Genomic DNA, 12,007 nt, shown 5'->3' with positions numbered 1-12,007 from the left:
CCCCCCTAGATCCCTTTTTAAAGACTGGTGTTACACTGACCACTTTCCAGTTCTCAGGTATGGAGGCAGATCTGAGGGACAAGTTACATATTTTTGCTAGATCAGCAATTTTGCATGCAAGTTGAGAACTCTCAGGTGGATGCCACCCGGACGGGGCGATTTGTCAGTTTTTATTTTGTCTAATAAGTCTAGAACTTCATCTCTCATCACCACTATCTGCCTCAGTTCCTAAGACTCCCTTCCTGAAAATGTTAGTTCAGGCATAGGGATCTGCCCTATATCTTCCACTGTGAAGACAAATGCAAAGCATTCATTCAGCTTCTCTGCAGTCTCCTTATCGTTCTTTAGTACACCTTTGACTCCCTTATCATCCAAGGTCCAACTGCCTCCACAGACGGTCTCCTGCTTTGAATGTATTTTAAGAATGTGTTGTTGTTGGTTTTTATGTTCTTAGCAATGTGCTCTTCAAATTCTTTTTTAGAGTTCCTTATTGTCTTCCTGCATTTCTTGTGCCAAAGTTTATGTTCCTTTATATTTTGCTCATTCGGACAAGACTTTCATTTTTTGAAGGAATACCTCTAATAACTTCTTTGACTCTGCTTGTTAACCATATTGGCATCCACTTGGCCCTGGTGGTATCTTTCCTGATTTGCAGTATACACTCCCAACTGAACTTCTAATAGTGTGTTTTTAAACAACTCCCAAGCATTTTGGAGTGATTTGACTCTCTGAACTTTGTTTTTCAACTTTTTTTTTACCAATCCTATCATTTTAGGGAAGTTTCCTCTTTTGATGTCAAATATGACTGTGCTGGATTTTCTTGGCAATTGGCCATTTTCATGTATGTTTAATTTAATAGTACTATGGTTCAACTACACTTACATCTTGTACCAAGTCCTGGGTGCTACTTAAGATTAAGTCTAGGGTTGCCATCCCACTGGTCGGTTCCATGACCAATTGTTCTAGGGCACCGTTATTTAAGGTACCTAGAAAATTTGCTTCTTTGTCATGAATGGAACACGTATGTAGTCAGTCTATGTTAGGGTAGTTGAAGTCACCCACTACTACAATGTTTCCTAATTTGGATGCTTCCTTGATTTCATTTTTCTTTTTTCTGTATAATTATTTATTTATTTTCTTTCCTTGATTTCATTTCTTATCTCAAGATCGCCCTGAGCATTTTTATCAGGGGGATGACAGAACATCCCTAGTACTAAGTTACCCTTGGGACACAGTATCACCACCCACAACTTGAAGTATCCTCATCCCATTATATGCCTATTTTCCAAAGCCAGTATCTCTACAGTATACATTGCAACTAATGAGTCTTCTTCACTGGCAGATAATGAATAAACAATAGCAACTTGAGCATGAATCCAGAAGGTATAATGTTCAAAAATACAAATTGATATTGTAAGTTTATAAAACTTACACACAAAAAATCTTCCACAAACTAAATAAAAATAGGGCTCATCATTTTCACGATGTGCTGCAACAAAAAAATATTTCCACATTTTCAAATTGAAAAATGTAGATTTTTTAGACTTCTACTGGTCAGCAGAATCCAAAGACCAAAGAAAGCAGACAGACAGGATGACTACCTATTACATATGAAGTTGACACTGCACCAATTGCACACATTATTTTATTTTAAATAATTTGTATATCCACATATATTCAGTTTGTCAATGTCACTGCATATGCAGATGAATCTATAGACCATTGGCCTATATTGTTTTACGCTTGTAATAGATTTATATTTAAACTAGGGATTGCACCACAAAATGACTTGCGGATTGACTTCACTAGGAAGCTCTGAATGGCAGTACATAAATATTTTAAATAAATAAAATGTCTTGCTGCCTGAAACAGAGCCCAAATGTCCCTCCCCTGGGTGAGGCCCAACACTTTAAGAAGGCTTGCCACAGCATTCAGATATGAATCCCTGTTTTCCTCTCTTCTTCGCCCCGGCTCCCACCCCGGTGCTGCCTATAGCAAGTGTTTTCACCATTCAGCATGGCAGGGCCAGCCCTGCCTCCTAGACATCTAGGGCTGGACTGCCCAAGATATCCAGCTCTGCTTCTGTTCTGGGAGTTGGCAAGTGGAGAAAGAGGAGGGAGGTGGCTCTGCCTCACTAATCTGGTGATGCTCATCTCCACTTGCCTGGCCTGAGAGAAGGGATAGGGTGAAGAAAGGAAAGAGTGCGACATTGTACCTCCAAGCCTGTCTGGCTTTGTTCACTCTGGAGCTGCACCTAATCACCCCATTCCATACTGAGGAAGAGGTTCAGTTGAGAAGAGATGGAACGTAGGTAACTAAGCAGCAACTACTGCTCTTGTCCTGTGGTGGTGCTGCCCAGGTGACCTGCTGCAGCGTCTTGGCCACTCCAAACCCCACTAGCCTGGCCAAGGGGTTAAGAGTGAGTGAGTGAGTGAGTGAGTGAGTGAGTGAGTGAGTGTGTGTGTGTTTGAGAGAGAGAGAGACACACACACACACACACACACACAGAAGAGGTGTTTGTGATGTTCCTATATTAATGTATATATGGTAAGTGTTGTTGTTTAGAAGATACATGGTAAGGGGAGTGAAAGAGGAGGGGGAGTGAATGGGCAGTAGAATGCTAGATGATTGGCTGAGTGTTTAAAAATGGCTGAACGTATAAAAGGAAGAGAGACAGTGGAATCTGGGAGGTGGTGGTGGTGGATGAGGTGAACTGAGTGGGTTGCTTGGTGGGGTTTAGAGAGTTGTTTGCCAGGAGAGAGTGAAGAAGGAGGGAGGTGGAGTTCGGATTAGTATTGAGTAAAACCATATGCTTATGTGCCTTAAGAAGAAATCTTGTTAATCTTGTTAGCTTTGTTATCTTTAATAAATACTTAATTTGGTTTACCAAAGGCCTGATCCTTGGCTGGGGTTTCACAGACCAGAAGGGAGGGTAAGGTAATGACCAAGGCTGAAGGGGAACTGTAAGAAATGGTGGCAGCGGTGAAGAGAATAACAATACCAGTATTCAGAGTCTCTGGGAATACTAGTATTAGGACGTGACTGGTGGTTGCCTAGCAGGGGGATCTGTTGAGATCTGTGCTAGAGCGGGGAGAGAAACCATAAAAAAGGACAGTCCTGACTGGTGGAGTCCCTGGTGGAGTCCCTGGTGGCGCCTAGTGACAGGCAGTAGCCACGCGCAGGTAGGAACCTGACAGGGAGAGCCAGGGAAGGGCGTCACAGTGTTCTCTCCCTCTCATGCATGGGGCCCTGTCACTTGCTAGTCTATTATCATGCTAGGGTCAGAGGGAAGACCAAATAGATGACAGGAACAGAAGCAACGTTGGGGAGCAGGGAATTATGAGCTCAGAGAGCTCAATCTAAACCCTGCTTCCCTGTTATGAGGAATAGCTGGTGTCGGAGTAAAGGAGCCCCTCCTCACCAGAAGTGATAATTAGAGAGCTGCCCTTGCCTCCTTTAATATGGGAGGGCAAACTCAAAGTTTAAAGAAACTCAAACTCAAAGAAAGCCCTCCTGCATCTCTTGGAGAATCAGGGGCTCCCAGACATTTTTGCCAAGCCTCTCCTGTAGAGTTTCAGGTCCTCTTGAGCTGCCTTCTTCTCTTCTCAACAGGAACAGCCATCACCATTCTCTCTAAAACACCCTGATTACCTGCCAGGATCAAATGTTGTACCTAACCCTAACCCACCATGCGTCCACATTTGGAGTATTTACTGCAGCTGAATCCTGCAAACAGTCTATGCCATCATGTCTCCTGCCCACTCACTACCTAAAAGCGTCAGGAGCTCAACAAGAAACAGCTAATGGGGATAGTCCACAAGGAATGGAAGACTCCACCGTTCAGTTCAAAAGCTGCAATATGTATGATGGGGCATGTGTATGACTTACCTGTTCTCCAGCACAATCCTCAGAAGCATCTCCAAGCAGAAAGCACAATCTTCCTCATCATAGGTTTCCTCATCAGGAGTCACAGAGATGAGAGCCTGAAGCAGCCAAATAATATCCATAGATATATTTAGAGCCTGATACAGAATGGAAATTCCGCACAATAGGTCTACACATTCCCATTCTCTCCTCAAGGACTTTCTTCAGCAGCAATGGTAACGGAGAGATGAAAAATCAAGGAAGTTGTGCAGGCATAACACTACACATCCTTTGATGCACTACTGTTGTGGAGTACAAGATCGCGAGTTCCTGTTCTGATGGGTTCATTTCATTGGGGATGCAAAACCAAATTAATTGCTAAGGAGACTGGCCAACTGGGTCTTTTTTGTCAGTTAGCTTTATTTATGGTGCCATTCTACACAATTGGACTTCACTATTCAGCACGATGTATCACTGAACACCAAAGTCAGGATCATTCAGACCATGGTATTTCCGATCTCTATGTATGGATGTGAAAGTTGGACAGTGAAAAAGGCGGATAAGAGAAAAATCAACTAATTTGAAATGTGGAGGAGAGCTTTGCGCATACCATGGACTGCAAAAAAGACAAATAATTGGGTGTTAGAACAAATTAAACCAGAACTGTCACTAGAAGCTAAAATGATGAAACTGAGGTTATCCTACTTTGGACACATCATGAGAAGACATGATTCATTAGAAAAGACAATAATCCTGGGAAAAACAGAACGGAGTAGAAAAAGAGGAAGGCCAAACAGGAGATGGATTGATTCCCTAAAGGAAGCCACAGACCTGAACTTACAAGATCTGAACAGGGTGGTTCATGACAGATGCTCTTGGAGGTCGCTGATTCATAGGGTCGCCATAAGTCATAATCGACTTGAAGGCACATAACAACAACAATTCAGCATGATAGCAAGACTTTTGTCAAAGGAAGAAAATATTATCACTTCTTTGGAACTCCACCCCCTACTGTAGTTTTCCAGCTTAGAATTTTGAAAGCAGCACTCAAAAAGGAACTTTCAATATTAGAATTTCAAAAATACCGGAAAACCTTGACAGAGAATTACTTGTGTAACTTAAACACCTACCAAATGTAACTTGGAAAAAAAAAAGGGGGGGGAACAGATTAACCCAAATGCATGAAGAACAACTCCAATGATCCAAGTTACAAAACAACTATCTCTATGTATGTATCTTTCCCCCCTCCTGTACATCTGATCTTGATCTCTGTGTTTTGTACATAAATTGTTATCCTTTGGTCCAGATGGGCAGGTTGGAGTGGCACTTAGATAAGATCTGCTCAAGAAAGAGGACAGATGACTTTAAAAAAACCCCAAATAATAAATATAAAATGACTTGCAGCTCTTCTGCTAAAGAGAAAATATCTATCTCATAGTCAAGGAAGATAGCCTCCTTGCAAAATCTCCTCCAGGTGACTTGAACTGTATACCCTAGAAAATGTAGCCCCTGGTGTACAGTGATCTTCCATCTGACCCGGGCCAGGGGTGGAGTCCCCAAACTTGTAAGCAAACCTTCAACTTAGGCACAGAAGCCACAGTTACCTACTTTGCTTCTTAATCCTTCTGTAGTTAAGACTAGAGAAAAATAAAAAAGTCCAGTTCTATAAGTATTCAGGTTCTCTGAAGGGACCCCCACCTGAGAGATTTTACTAGCATGATGTGATAGATCACCTTTCACATATGTCCCAAGGTGATGTACAAAATATAATAGAAAAGCTAAACAGAGTTACAGAACAGCACAAAAAAAACAGGGGAATTTAAAAACAATTGTGCTTAAGTGTGGTGTAGTGGTTAAGGTGTTGGACTACGACTTGTGAGACCAGGGTTCAAATCCCCACCCAGCCATGAAGCTCACTGGGTGACCTTGGACCAGTCACTGCCTCTCAGCCTCAGAGGGAGGCAATGGGAAACCACCTCTGTCTGAATACTGCTTACCATGAAAACCGTTCATAGGGTCGTCATAAGTCAGAATCGACTTGAAGGCAGTCCATTTCCATTTTTCGAAAAACAATACAAAATGGACAGCTATGACAGAGACCTTGGAACTCTGCCCCTTACTGCAGTCTCTCAGCTCATCCAGCTGCGAACAGGTACCACTCAAGGAGAAAGAAAAATTGCTGGCATTTCAAGTGAACAGAAATTCTCTGCAGCTGATTGCAGGAAGTGTCAGTTGCTAAGGCTGCAACTTGCCTCTTCAGAGTATTTAGCTTTAGTCCTTTCACTAAATAATCTTGAAGGAAATCTTGTTTATATTGGACCTTTGCTTTAGTGGGATAAACATTATAATGCTGACACCATACCACAAAAACCCTTCACGTCCACATAGCATAATCCCATTATTCAATTTTCTGAATTCTGCCTAGCAGACAGATATCAGACTCTGAATAACCTAAAGCAACACATATTCTGCTGTCAAATAGACACAGGAATTGTAGACTGGGATGAAGATTTGGGCCTTGCGATATATATCAATCTATAATCAGGAGGAGCTGTGTTGTCAGCACAAGTGTGCTTGACAATACCAAAGCACCTTGAGCCAAAAAACAGTTATTCAGAGGCAGCCTCTTCCCCATGCATATTGAGTGAACAACACAATTTACCCCCAGGGCTTTTTGCTGGGATATATTTGGACCTCAGTGTTTTTTTGTTTCCAGAAGAAAACAAAAATCCTCAAACTGGCTGAAATTTGAGGGTGTTGTATGGGTGACAGTTTGTGACAAGGACGACAAGCCAGTATGTCTACTCATGTGTAAATTACACAAGAAAAGTTCACCTGAGGCAGAATTTTGTCCCCAGGAAAATCATGCAATGAAAAGTGCACCTGGGGTCCAAACGTATCCCAGAAGTCAGGATGAATGCTACGAATCCTCATCCAGAATACTTCATTCTGGCCTAAAAAGTATTGCTGCTCCCCGCCCCAATCTCCAGGCGGTGCAAGACTTCCAGGGGTTCCTGCATTTATCCAGGGTTTGGTTTCCTTGGAAAGAAGTCAGTGGAAACTATGGTGTCTTGTAGAATATATGGTTTTTGTCTACACTTATAGCACCTGAACTTAAGATGGAGGGGTTCTCAGCATTTTCAGTCCATCAGATCTTGCTCCCCATTGCCCATTGGTTTGGGGATCGAGAGGGCTTTCTCTAGTTCCCAGCCTTTCCTCCAGATAGACTAAAAAACAGAAGCCTCTCCTTGGCTCCAGGATGCAGGGAGGAGGGCCTCTCTCCTGAAAAGAGTTCCAATAACAACACAATCTCTCTGGCCCAAAATCTATTCACCTGTTAGTGGGTGCTTGACAGACCCATTAGCTCACCTGGCCACTCTATTAGATTAACAAAGGAGACTACTCTGATCAGTGGAGCAGGTGTCTTCCTTTGCAGACTGTATCTCTTACAGGCACACAATTATAAACTAGAAATGGTCTCACAGATATCATCCAAATCCACCCCCACAATCCCATAACAGTACACTCAAAGAGGCCTCAACTTGATATCTCAAAGTCCAGGCAAAAATACAGTTGTCTGTGATGTAAAAGCAGTGCTGATGAAAAGCTTGCCACTTGCTGTTGAGGTAGGCAACCTGAAGAGAAGGAGCTCCAAGGAAGTGGTCATTGTGATGTTCCTGCTTATAGTGTAAATATGGTAAGTGCTGTTTATATAGAAGACATATGGTAAGTGGAGTGAAAGAGGAGGGGGGAGTACATGAGCAGTAGAATGCTGGATGATTGGCTGAGCGTTTGAGTGGCTGGGAGTATAAATGGAAGAATGACAGTTGAATCGGGGTGGATGTTGGGAGTGTGGAGAAAGAGGGAGCTGGAGTTCTGATTAATAATAAGTCAAGTACAAAACAGGAATAGATGAAACCATACGCTTGTGAAACATTCTAAAACTAATCTTGTTATTTCCTGTTATTAGTAAATAAATACTTATTTGGTTTACCAAAGGCCTGATCCTTGGCTGGGGAATATACAGACCAGAAGGGAGGGCAAGGTAATTACCAAGGCTGAACAGAAGCAGTATCTAATGGTGGCAGCGGTGAAGGGAGAAATTGTAACAAGTCAAGTATCCAGAGCAACCCAGAGTTGTATGCTTTATATATAAAGATACCAGGGGGTTGGGAACAGCATAAGCACGCAGTCACAAAAGTAACCAGCTAGAGAGAGACTCAGGCAAGGTCTCTGGGAGTATTGGTTATAGGATGTGACTGGTGGTGCTGCCTAGCAGTCGGATCTAGTGAGATCTGTGCTAGAGCGAAGTGAGAAACCATATAAAGGACGGTCCGGACTGGTGGTATCCCTGGTGGTGCCTAGTGAAAGGCAGTAGCCACAAGCAGGTGGGAACCTGACAGGGAGAGCCGGGGGAGGACGTCACAGTCATCTTTTCTATCTTTGATATGTTTGCCTACTAGGCTAAGCAATGGAATAGTATTGGTAAAACAACCTAGAAAAGTGGAAAATGTATCAACTTTGTTCACAGATCTCTGCACTGATTAAGCCTATGGCTCTTTAGTCCCACATGGAAATTCCAAAGTCAGGAACAGAACTGGCCAAGTCTCCTCATGCATGCCAACATAGCATGCAGCATTTTCCTGGTGTTTGGGGCAAAATGAATCCCTGTTGATCTGCCACATGGTTCATGGTCATGCCCATGCAGTCCATACATATCCAACCTGTCTGGAACATTTATTCATCCCTCACCTTCATTAGTTCCTGCAGGGACTCCAGTTGCAGAAACTTGCTTTCAGTGATCAGCTTCTCGGGATCACATTGCTGTAAAGGAGAAAGTTAAAAAGGGATGTGCATTAGGAGGAAAACAAGACATAATTGTGCCAGGGCTCTCTCCTGGAACGTATTGAGCACACAAAAAAAGCAAGGGCTCTTCAGCAGATGCAGAATTAATTCCCCTACCACTGAGTCTCTCAATGCTAGTTATTAAGGGAAGGGCTTCTGATCTGAATACCAGCACCTCTTTTTCTGGAAATTAAGACATAAAAGGACACTCAAGTTAAGGTGCACCAAACTTAAATTAAAACACACACACAAAAACCCAGGGCTCAATAAAGCTTCATTCATTTTAAACAAAAATCATCATAGGTAACTGTCCAACACTTATTTATTTATTTTATTTATTTAATTCAATTTTTATACCGCCCATAGCAAGGCTCTCTGGGTGGTGTACATCAAATAAAAATATATTTACATTCAATTTAAAACCATCTAATCACCAAATCAGCAATTTAAACATATACCAAAGCAAGATTAACATAATAAACCCATATTAAATACGAATCAAAAGTAATTCAAAGAAAAAGATGGAACATATAACTGTCTTTACAACATTAAATACAATGCTAAAATTATTAAAAATTATTAAAAAATATTAAGATAATAAAGTATTAAAATGTTAAAATGCCTGGGCAAAGAGGAAGGTTTTCACCTGGCGCCGAAAAGATAGTAAAGTAGGCGCCAGGCGTACCTCGTCAGGAAGGGTGTTCCATAGTTTGGGGGCCGCTACCAAGAAGGCCCTCTTTCTTGTAGTCGCCTTCCGGGCATCTTTCTGAGTAGGCATCCGGAGGAGGGCCTTCAATGTTGAGCGTAGTGTACCGGTAGGTTCATATCGGGAGAGACGTTCCATCAGGTATTGTGGGCCCATGCCGTATAAGGCTTTATAGGTTAAAACTAGCACCTTGAATCAGGCCCAGAAACATATAGGCAGCCAGTGCAAGCAGGCCAGAATCGGTGTCACATGTTCCGACCGTTTGGTCCCGGTTATTAATCTGGCCGCTGCATTCTGCACAAACTGCAGTTTCCGAACCGTCTTCAAGGGCAGCCCCACATAAAGTGCATTGCAGTAGTCCAATCTTGAGGTCAGCAGAGCATGGACAACTGAAGCAAGATGTTCCCTGTCCAGATACGGGCGTAGCTGGGCTACCAGCCTAAGTTGGTAAAAAGCACTCTGTGCCACCGAGGCACCTGCGCCTCAAGTGACAAGGACGGGTCCAAAAGGACTCCCAAGCTGCGCACCTGCTCCTTCAGGGGGAGTGTAACCTCATCCAGAACAGGTCGAACATCCAACTGGTCAGGGGATCCATTTACTATCAGCATCTCAGTCTTGTCTGGATTGAGCTTCAATTTGTTCGCTCTCATCCAGTCCATTATCGCGGCCAAGCATCGGTTTAGGACATTGACAGCCTCACCTGAAGAAGATGAAAAGGAGAAGTAGAGCTGCATATCATCAGCATACTGATGAAAACGCACTCCAAAACTCCTGATGACAGCACCCAGCGGCTTCATATAGATGTTAAAGAGCATGGGGGACAGAAGTGATCCCTGCAGAACTCCATATTGGAGCGCCCAGGGTATCAAGTAGTGCTCCCCAAGCACTACTTTCTGGAGACGACCTGCAAGATAGGAGCAGAACCACTGCCAGGCAGTGCCTCCAACTCCCAAATCCGCAAGCCTCCCCAGAAGGATACCATGGTCAATGGTATCAAAAGCCACTGAGAGATCAAGGAGAATCAACAGAGTTACACTCCCTCTGTCTTTCTCCCGACAAAGGTCATCATACAGGGCCACCAAGGCTGTCTCCGTACCAAAACCGGGCCTGAAACCTGATTGAAATGGATCCAGATAATCGATCTCATCCAAGAGTGCCTGGAGCTGGGATGCAACCACCCTTTCCAGAACCTTGCCCAGGAATGGCACATTTGCTACCGGCCTATAGTTATTCAAATTATCTGGGTCCAGGGAGGATTTCTTCAAAAGCGGTCTCACCACCGCCGCCTTAAGGCAGTGCGGGACCACTCCCTCACATAGTGAGGCATTAATCACTTCCCTGGCCCAGCCGGCAGTGTCATCCCTGCTAGCTTTTATTAGCCAAGAGGGGCAAGGGTCTAACACAGAAGTGGTTGCATGGACCTGTCCAAGCACCTTGTCAACGTCCTCAAGCTGCACCAAGTGAAACTCATCCAACAAAATATGGCCAGACTGTGCTCCAGAGACCTCATTTGATTCCACTGCTTTAACATTGGAGTCTAAGTCCTGACGAATGCAAGAGATTTTATTCTGGAAGTGCTTGGCAAATTCGTCACATCGATCTTGAGAAGATTCCATCACGTCCTTAGGGCCAGAATGTAAGAGCCCTCTGACAGTTTGAAACAGCTCTGCCGGACGGGAGATAGAAGATTGAATAGAGGCAGTGATATGTTGTTTCTTTGCTGCCCGCACCGCCCCAAAATACGTCTCATCATAAGCACTCACCAGTGCAAAGTTGCATTCGTCAGGAGTCCGTCTCCATCTGCACTCAAGCCGTCTCCTACATTGTTTCATCACCCTCAGCTCCGGAGTATACCATGGAGCTGTATGAGCTCTACAAAGGAGAGGGTGCACAGGAGCGATCATGTCAGCTGCCCGGGTCATTTCCACATTATCAGCCGGAAAACTCCCCAGAGCTTTTTGAAAACCATCAGGATCCAGCAGCCTCTGGGGGCGGACCATCTTAATAGGTCCCCCACCCTTGCTGAGGGGAAGAGTCGTTGTGAGTCTAAACCTCAACAAGCAGTGATCTGTCCATGACAAAGGAGCTGATGTAAGGCTTCCTATATACAGATCACTATCATCATGTCCCGTAGCAAAAATCAGGTCCAGAGTGTGACCTGCCACATGAGTTGGGCCGGTGGTGTATTGGGACAGCCCCATGGTCGTCATGGAGACCATGAAGTCCTGAGCCCCCCCAGATAAGATGGCCTTGGCATGAATGTTGACATCACCCAGTACCAATAGTCTAGGGGATCTCAACAAAACCTCTGAGACCACCTCCGTCAGCTCAGTCAGGGAGTCTGTTAGGCAGCGGGGTGGGCGGTACACTAACAGAATCCCCAATCTGTCCCTCTGGCCCAGCTCGAGGTACAAACACTCAAGGCCCATAGTTACATGGACATGGTGCTTGGAGAGGGGGATGGAACTCCTATAGACCACAGCAACCCCCCCTCCCCGGCCCTCAGATCTACCGTGATGCTGCACTGAGTATCCTGGTGGGCATAGCTGAGAGAGACCAACTCCTCCCTGCTCCCCCACCCAGGTCTCAGTT

The 12,007-nt window shown here is 44.1% G+C and overlaps 1 protein-coding gene across 6 annotated transcripts in view; it reads right to left on the bottom strand.

Annotated features, from left to right (window-relative positions):
* Positions 1-12,007, bottom strand: part of GBF1 (golgi brefeldin A resistant guanine nucleotide exchange factor 1) — a 223,404-nt gene that overhangs the window by 39,691 nt on the left and 171,706 nt on the right. For all 6 annotated transcript variants that reach the window (XM_061634634.1, XM_061634629.1, XM_061634630.1 and 3 more), the window contains 2 exons: positions 8,617-8,688; positions 3,889-3,983 (listed from right to left, as the gene is read on the bottom strand). In XM_061634634.1, coding sequence (XP_061490618.1) covers positions 3,889-3,983; positions 8,617-8,688 — 167 coding nt within the window. The remainder of the gene's footprint in view (positions 1-3,888; positions 3,984-8,616; positions 8,689-12,007) is intronic.

The sequence above is a fragment of the Rhineura floridana genome, chromosome 7 (assembly GCF_030035675.1).
Source record: "Rhineura floridana isolate rRhiFlo1 chromosome 7, rRhiFlo1.hap2, whole genome shotgun sequence".
Classification (NCBI taxonomy): Eukaryota; Metazoa; Chordata; class Lepidosauria; order Squamata; family Rhineuridae; genus Rhineura; species Rhineura floridana.
The sequence above is the reverse complement of the archived record's forward strand: the minus strand, read 5'-3'. Positions and strand labels throughout refer to the sequence as shown.